Below are 8,934 nucleotides of genomic sequence, written 5' to 3' on the forward strand. Positions count from 1 at the left end.
GTATTAATCACATTTCCCTTTTTTTTTTTTTTTTTTTTTTTGGTACTTATGAGGACTAAAATAGCTCATCCTTTGGGTCTAAACTTCATTTTAATTGTTGTTGTTAGGTACATGTTCATATTGTTCTATTCATGTTCCTCTTCTTGGTTCTTAGAGGACTAAAGTTGTGCTAAAATTTCTTATCTTTTTTGTTTAAACTTCATCTTAATTGTTGCAATCACGTAATTTTCCATGCAGTACTAATCATGTTTCCCTCATTTTTAGTACTTGTGAAGATTAGAACTACTTCTGTGATTTTTTTTTTTTTTCCTTTTTGGTTTAAACTTCATGTGAATTGCTATAGTCGAATACTTTTCCATATAGTTTTAATCATGTTTCCCACTCTGGTATTTATGAGGACCAAAATTAGCTATATAAAATTTTCTTCTTCATCCTTATTGTTGTAGTAAGGTACTTTCCATATAGTATTAATCATGTTTTCCTCTTCTTCATCCCAATTGTTGTATACAAATTTCTTATTATTTTGGTTTAAACTTTATCCTAGTTGTTGCAGTCAGGCGCTGCTGCAATTGTTGGGCAGAATGGACTCCGCATAAGCCATGCAAGTTCAGAGTGGGGAAGCTCGGAGCCCTTTTGCTCCATTAGAAGTGATTTCTCAGATCCACAGGTCTCTAAGCATGTGGGCTTGATGAACAGGAACACAGCAATTGCTGTTCCATCTCTCACGCAGTACCGACCATTGGAAGTGGTGAGTATTTGATCTCTTTTTGGTATAAAAGCTTTTAAAACCATTCCATACCTTCTTGTCAAGTTGTTCAAGCTTAACAACCTGTCATGTTTCTTGCAGTTGTCTTTTATAATTCTTGTAATGTATTTCTAGGAAACTTCATATAATATTATTGTGTTTGGTAACAGGAAGTGGGTTAATGGGGAGTATGCCTTCCCCTTGCTGCTAAAACATATGCTCGTTTCGCTTGTAACAAAGATATCTTATCGTCAATGTTGCTAGTCAGTCCTTCTAACCACAAGAATATGTATGTCCAAAGGAAGAACATATTGCTGTCTCTCTATCTGAGAGTTGCTCCAAGCTAAAGCTAACGAAATTATTGTACACTCGGAAATGGTGGCAACGATGATAAATCGACGGTGTTTCTCATTGAATGGAAGTCAGAGAGAAGGAAATCGACATGATGATTTGGTTTGGTTTCTTAGATTCCTCATATTCCCTGGGTGGTTTATGAAGGCCTTCTCCTGAACTTTGTATATATGATGATATTGTACAGAGATTCTTGACCGCATTCTTAACTTTTACATGAAAATGTGTTGCTCTGAATGTCTGGTTGGTGATTTATATTATTATTGAAAAGCTCCAAACACACATGAATTAAAGGAATGGATTCTTATCGTAGCTGGTAGCATGTCTTAAAGAAATATTTTCTACAGCAGTTCGGATGTTGTTTTAGATGTCCAGCCTTAGCCAGCCTACTATTGTCTAAAGAGTTGGTCTTGTTTTGTCAAATGACTTGACATACGGTGTTGAAGTGGCCAAACATGTCTTTGTCCTTATAAACAAATGCTGAAAGTCTGAATAGTGGAGGCTTGCAGATTTTTTTGTTTATGGTTATATTTTGCATTTGTTCAATTATTGATATTAGGTATTGAAGGCCTTTTAGAGTATCATGTTGTTTGGTTAAGGTATTTAAAGAGCCTCATATGGTTCGAGAAGGTCCCTTTCTTAATAACGATAAGGACTTGTTCACCTAAAAAGGTCAAGAATGATAGTAAACGCCATCTCACTGAAGATAGAAATGAATACTTGTTCGGTAGTACCACTAAACAAACCCCACTGAAAATGGGGTGTAGATTGGTTATCGAAAGTAGTGATTCTTAATATTGCAAAACCATAAAAGTTTCTACTGAAAACCTTTCTCAACGGAATAACTTTAGCGAATTCACCAAAATATCTAAACTAGTTTCAATGGTATTTACTTCATCAAAATCACCTTATTTTCGTTCCTGTGGAGTTCATAATAGACTTGAGACATTCATGATTTAACTAAATGCATCATAGAACAACTCAGGAAGGAATCAAAAATGGAAGAAAGAAGGCTAACACGCTATAAGAACTTGATGTTTAAAACATGAAATTTAACATGAATATGAGTACCTCTTAGGACTAAATAGGTTGATAAAGTATCATTATGTAGAAAAATAAGGATTGATTTCATTGATTCTAAATCTTAAAGTATACATCAATATGCATCAATATGCATCAACACAGTATGATAAAGTTCTTATAAAGTGCCGTACAACATTTCCTCACAAAATTCTACATCATCAATCATACTATTGGAAAAAATTTACATAAACAAAATGAAAGGTAGGATTAGTAATAAATAGACAATACTTTTTCTATGGCATCCTGTCGTTTGTCACACTGATCCAACAGCTTTTTTAGTCTTGCTGCTTCTGAATACCTTGTGTCATTGGCAACAACTTCTTTACCTGTACAATTTAGTTCCCGACCCGAATTAGGCACAATACTGTCAGAACTAACAAAACCGACCTGTCGGGTGTTGTTGCTACCATCATCGGCAAAATTTATTGTTGTAACGACAAGCTCACGAGGCCTGCTATTTGACGTTATGGCAGCAAGAGGCTGGTGAGCTTCTGACAATGGTCTCCCCTCATCAATTGAGAGGGAACTGCAAGCTACTTCAATTACTTCATCTAAAAGTGGTTGGTTAGGAGTATAAGATGGAGGTTCCCTACTTTCAAGCCTAACGCTACTCACTGCAGATGCTCCATGGCAGCAATCCACAATATTAACATAAGAGGACCTGCCAGAAAAATACCTCAGCCTCCAATTGGAAATCCGTCGAAAAATCTTCACCCAATGTGGAACGATGAAATAGCAGAACTTATGGAGCTCAAGTTTAGCACATTTTTGGAGCATAATATGAGCCTCTTCCATTGCAAGTTGTTGTTCCATGATCTTACTAGTTTGAGTCAGATAACAACTCAAGCAATTTTCTAGGTTATCTCTTAAGGTAGGTATCTCTTTTGCCATATTTGAGCCTTTGGTCAACCATGATATATCAGGAAAAGTTGGAAGCTTAAGGTCCATCAAAGCCTTCTTAAGTGGTTCGACGTTTTCTGCCGAACTCCATCCTACAGGAGGCAAAGCATCGGTTATAATTCCGTGCTCATTACAAGACGCCAACGAAGCTATCTCGGGGCAAGGCCAGTTTGAGGGATTTGCCTTAACAGCAGCTGTAATATCCGCAAGTGACTGATCCAAGGCTAGGTTAAATGCTGAGATACATTGGTTCGGAGAAACGTCTTTTTCATTCATAGAATCAAGCATCTCCATAGACAAATCTAAGTGGGTAATAATCAGGTCAAGCACTTTGACGCGGTGCAGAACAGGTTGTGATGGTGATTCATTTGCCAGCCACTTCAATCCTTCCTTGAGTTTCTCATCGCTGAAAAACCCCAAGTGCCTCAAATGAGGGTTATCTAAGAGTGAAACGACCTGAAAACTGCATATCCTTGATTTATCGATATCATATAAGCCGAGTTTGTTCACCAGCATGGATGATGCAGAGGCCTCATCATGTAAATCACTCAGAATCAGAAGGGGCAAACAAGAACCAGAAGGTATTGACAACAGCAGCTTGTGGAGTTGGACTCTTTGAAGATCCAGAGGGGTGCTCTGAGTTGCAACAAATAAGATAGCACTTGCCCCCCTCACAGTCTCTGGAAGATTATCAAAATTTGCATGTTTAACTACGGATAAGAAACAACTTGAGTCCACACCCGTTTTGCCTGAAAGCCAACTCTTCCAAATGGAAAGAAAAGAAGATGAGAAAACTAGATCATTAGCCTCCGAGGGCATGAGCTTCGAAAGCAACCAGGAACCTGCTGAAATATGAGAATCTCCTGTACCCTGAACGAGATCACCAGCACTGTCCATCTGAGAGCAGACAACAAGTTTCCAGCAAATGCACTTCCCATCCACATTCTTTCCGCTCAAACTGCTAGCTACTACTTCTGAAACATTAACTACGGAGCATGACAGTTTCTGCCTTTTCCATCTTTCTCTCAGGATGTGATCAATGTCGAAAACACCAACACTTCTAATTTTCTACAATAAAAATGAAAGAAACATCTTTAAAAGTGCATTCCTCACTCATAAGATTAGGACGTTAGTTGCTATATTCAATACAAGTAAACAATAAACAAAAGTCGAGTTAAACATTACACAAGAAATTCAAGAGTTCGACATGTAATGGAGAATAAGGGTATTGCATTCTTTTTCCTTTAGAACTGTTGGAACACATGAAATAGTTACGAGTGTGCAGAAAACCAAGGACACCAGAAAACCAAACTAAACCAAATTGGCTGCTTCAACCCTTCTTCTATTGTATTCAGTAGTTTTCTTGGTTTAGTTTTTTTATTAAAGAAAAAGAAAGAAAGAAAGAAAGGACCATTATTTTGTTCAGAGCCATTTGGGGGTTTTTTTCTTTAAAAAAAAAAGTTAAAAAAAAATGATCTGAGCCATAATAAATAAGTTTTCATCCAACCCTCCCAGACCTCATATTCTAGGCCCGGATTGCGCCACCCCAGCAAACCATCTATCAAATTGCCGATTACTCATGAACCTGTTTCATAATGACTGGCAACAAGACTGGGCTAAAACTGGTTCAAACAAAAACCGAACCCATATGAACCAAACAGATTCAGCTTGATTTTTATCAATTTTGAGAGAAGAAAATGCTTTTCGGCTAAACCATAGGACTTGGTTAGGTTATCACTTTTGTTCAAAACCAAACAGAACTGAGCAGTACACCTAGGAAACAGGAAAGAAATAATGGATTATGAAGTAAATGCAAAGACATAATGAGGATTTCATGTACTTGTCAACCTTACATGGTTTTTCAATTGGACTGGTGGTCCCACAGACAATGTATCAAATGCAGCTTTAGCGGCTAATAATCTTTGTTCACGTAATTGTTTTCTCTTTACAGCTCGGCGCCTCCATAACCTGGAATGAGAAACCCAAAAGGTGAGTTAGCATACAGAACAAAATAGCCTTCAAACACATGCCAAATATAAGTCTGATGACCTTAAGATCAATTTGAGTCTTGCATCTGCAATTTCTTCATCCGGACAACCTTCTGTAACAATATCATGTTTATTTTCCTGAGTAGCATACAAAATTTCTTCATCTTCCATCATATTGTTGACTATGCTCTGTGGTTTGACGCTTCCAATTGCATTATCATTATATCCACAAACAGATATCTTTTGAGGCGGTGCATCTGATACAAGTGGTAAAGACATTCCCATTCCAGTAGAAATGTTTCTAACTGGAGAGGTCACGAAAACACCGTCATAACATTGATTACCTACAAATTTAACTTCAGTCCTCAATGGTTCACATGATCTGGGACCAGATTGTAGAAGGAGAGCACCATTCACCCCATGGTTATATTCATGCAATTGACCAACTTCTGATGTTTCAATCATTGGTTGCATTGGTTGCACTTGCTTGGGATCAATTGGAATAAGCGGATCATCAAATTCGACCATGTCTTCATCTATTTCATGCACGGAACTTTCTTTTTCTTTTTCAGTTGATACAGGACGGGAAGAACTAATCTTTTCAAAAGAAAATATCGGTAGTTGCTTCTTAGTCATTTTCGATGGAATCTGTTTAATAGCACTAGTGCTCAAGTACTCATTTTTACTCTTCCATGTCAATGGGGTCTGTTTAGTAGCACCAGTGATCAAGTATTCATTTCTACTCTTCGGTGAGACATCGGTTACTATCATTCCTGACCTCTTCATGTGAACAAGTTTTGAACACTTGGTAGCAAAGTCCTTGTCACTATTAAGAAATGGACCTTCTCGAACCATATAAGGCTCTTCAAATACCTTAATCGAAAAACCATGATATTCTAAAAGGCCTTCAATATCTTCTTCCTGATATCAATGATTGAACAATTGCAAAACATAATCAGAGACAAAAAAACACCTCTCATTTTTGCCAAAATGATAGGATCTTAGCTGCATCAAGCGGAAGGAAATAATACCTCCATCCCAATCCACTTACGGACATGAGAAATTGGTAGTCCTTGGTTATTCTGAACACCAGAGTGCAAAGATGCAAGAGCCTGGGTTCGCAACTGATAAGAAAGATCAACATGTTAATAACAGAACAACTTCCGCTTGGTTTAGTTTAGTTGTACATTATTAATAAGAAAAAAAGACAGGAAATGAAAATTTCTGCTGAGTCAAAATTGCATGACCTCTAAAAATTTTCACAGTAAGTCCTTGACTAATAAAAATTATTTACAGAAATAAAGGGCAACAAGTACGTTGCAAAAAAATAAAAATAAAAATATCACAAAGTAAAAATGTTCTTATGGACTTGAAGTGCTGACTTAAACAAATCCTTCGAACCAAAAAAAATGAAATAATTTCATATTGAAAACAGAAGCAACTACTCTTAACTGCTACAAATATCGGTCTTCAATAATCCAAATTCTGAATAAAATGTCTTGACAAACCTTAAAATTCAATAATGTTCTTCCATGAGTAGAAAATCCACACAGCTCAAAAAGATATAATGAACAAAAGAAACATCATATTATTACTAAATGATACTAGTTCTACAATTTGTCAATCATCAAAAATCTGTTTCCGCGGTTACATCTGTATCAACTCATAATACCAAACTCAAAGTAGCTCATATCATAATAAATCAATTCAGGTCCAAATTTCTTTCTCATTTCTTGGTTCTAGCTGGAGCAAGAACTGAAAGGCCAAAGTTCGGTACTTATTTGAATGAGTATATATAACTAAAATCTCTCATCTTGATATTCGATAGCCTGCTTCTTTGACACCCCAACTATTTCTCTTAGGTTCTTTCCCCAACGAGGACCCTCGTCAGTTGTTTGGGAGGGGGCAGGCATACGTTAAATCAAACATGTAGGAGAGGGAAAAAAGTTATGACCATGCTATCATCATCCAATCAAGACATTCTCAAAATTACAAAAAAAAAAACATTTTAGGAAAAAGATTAAAAAAAAATACTAACATTCAAATCATCAAATGCATTGTTCGTGCATATTTTTGGACCAAAAATTCCAGAACATTTTATCTGCGTTTCTCAAAAATTATACAGTAGGAATAATTATGTACCTTCGCAAAGTGAGCATGCATTAAGCATGCTTGTAAATAACTTGCTTTCCTCACAAGCCGAAAGAATGCAATAAAATTACTTGTCCTACAAGCTCTGGAGATTAAAATCTATCAGATTATTAGAATGAATTTAGTAGAATAATGGAAGAACTTTTTTTTTTTTTATATAGGAAACAAAATAGCACCATCAGAATTTTAGAGGAAACTACCTGGCAACATCACGGGCAAATTTGACTTCTGCAGTCTGTCGCATCTCAGGAGTCATCTTTGCAAGATCAAGTGATAGCTCTGCAGGTTCAACCTGACAAGAACTGAATTACTTCCACAGCCTGTAACACAAAAAAATCTATATAGTAGAATTTTCTTCTCAACCATGCGACTTACTTTATATCCAGGATGTTTGTCCAGCTTGAGAAGTGCATAATAACCTCGAAATTCTTTTTCAGAGGGCACAATAATGCCTCTTTTTCTGTGATCATCATACATTTGAAACAATTCTACTGATGTTTTGTTCATTTGTTCAATGTTAAGGTGAGCATCAAATCCCTCAGCAAATCCTTCTCCTTTTGAGAATTCGCATAACTCGTGCATTGCAATAATGTGAAGACGAATCTGAGATCACACAAATTAGGGGAACTTTTAGACATACGAATAACTAAACAATCCATAGTATGAGCATTAAGGGTTCTAAGATAGATTTCTGTCCATTTGGCCATGGGAGCCTGCAATACCATACAAACAAACAAAGTATGATGCATCAATATCAGACCACACCCAATGTATAGAAGAAAATCTCGAAAAACAGTTTTAAAAAAGTTTCTAGAAAAATGTAAAATACCAGTATGTCATAGAATTGGCAAAAGGTTGCCATTTAACATAATTATAAAAAATTATGCGAGAGACAAACTATTGCTTTTTTGAAGAAAGTTGCCTAAAGCATCTCTAAACGAGCACCAACCACTAGTATCCTTCCCCTCTGAAACGAAGGTGGAGGCTTTTTTTCCTTTGAAAGGTTACCATGCCAAAACCAAAGCCTCAGGGGTTCATTTTCTTCTAAAGAACACTTTCTCCTCTGATTTCTATACCGTTTCTTTGAAATAATCTCTAGCTCATGCAACCACCCCCAAGTGAATTTCACTTTCGACAATTTGGCCTTACTATCTTGCTCGATCTCAACCTACCTTCCTGAAACACAAGATCTAAAGAAGAATCGCTTTCGTTCATCCCTCACTGTGAGCGCACTGCTCTCTCTGCCACTGACTCCCACAGAAAGAGATAAAAAGAAAACCCAAAAGAAACTACACTTACGGAACAACCTTACTTGAACAGGATTTGTTCTATAGGCTGGTACAATTGTGTTCTTGAGTTCTAAGAAGCTACACTTATGGAAGAATGCAGCTAAGATGATATTTTGGACTACTTGGCTTTAAAAAAAGAAAAAGAAAAAGAAAAGAAGATTGATAAGAAACTGAGGTATATCACTCAGGAGAGGAACTCCAACCAGTTTGAAAAATTGAAAGCGAATAATAACAAATAACAAAAGAGTCGAAAAGACAAAAAGACAAAAAGACAAAAAGAACACCATATCATCCCATAGATGATCAAAGGACTTCCCGTTATCTTCCGGTTAGTCTCTAACACAATGATCCACCAATAAAATAAATTGTATGGTACAAATATTACCGAAGATTTTTTTTTTTTTTTTTTTTTTTTTTTTTTGCACAA

At 36.3% G+C, this 8,934-nt stretch overlaps 2 protein-coding genes across 3 annotated transcripts in view; one reads left to right on the forward strand and one right to left on the reverse strand.

Annotated features, from left to right (window-relative positions):
• LOC111457573 (probable protein phosphatase 2C 35) overlaps positions 1-1,408 on the forward strand; it is a 3,686-nt gene extending 2,278 nt beyond the window's left edge. Inside the window, exons 3-4 of one of the 2 annotated variants that reach the window (XM_023099856.1) lie at positions 554-748; positions 1,051-1,408. In XM_023099856.1, the coding sequence (XP_022955624.1) occupies positions 554-748; positions 1,051-1,092 (237 nt within the window). In that variant the 3' untranslated portion in view covers positions 1,093-1,408. Of the gene's footprint in view, positions 1-553; positions 749-915 lie in introns of both variants that reach the window. The other variant, XM_023099857.1, reaches the window with a different exon arrangement.
• Positions 1,409-2,203: 795 nt separating this feature from the next.
• The window catches only part of LOC111457572 (SAC3 family protein B), a 12,144-nt gene continuing 5,413 nt past the window's right edge, over positions 2,204-8,934 (reverse strand). The window contains exons 10-16 of the mRNA XM_023099855.1: positions 7,594-7,821; positions 7,419-7,510; positions 7,210-7,303; positions 6,099-6,191; positions 5,129-5,988; positions 4,933-5,047; positions 2,204-4,147 (exon numbers count right to left, since the gene is read on the reverse strand). Of these exons, the coding sequence (XP_022955623.1) occupies positions 2,387-4,147; positions 4,933-5,047; positions 5,129-5,988; positions 6,099-6,191; positions 7,210-7,303; positions 7,419-7,510; positions 7,594-7,821 (3,243 nt within the window). The 3' untranslated portion in view covers positions 2,204-2,386. The remainder of the gene's footprint in view (positions 4,148-4,932; positions 5,048-5,128; positions 5,989-6,098; positions 6,192-7,209; positions 7,304-7,418; positions 7,511-7,593; positions 7,822-8,934) is intronic.

Source organism: Cucurbita moschata, unplaced genomic scaffold (genome assembly GCF_002738365.1).
Source record: "Cucurbita moschata cultivar Rifu unplaced genomic scaffold, Cmos_1.0 Cmo_Scf00020, whole genome shotgun sequence".
Taxonomy (NCBI): domain Eukaryota; kingdom Viridiplantae; phylum Streptophyta; class Magnoliopsida; order Cucurbitales; family Cucurbitaceae; genus Cucurbita; species Cucurbita moschata.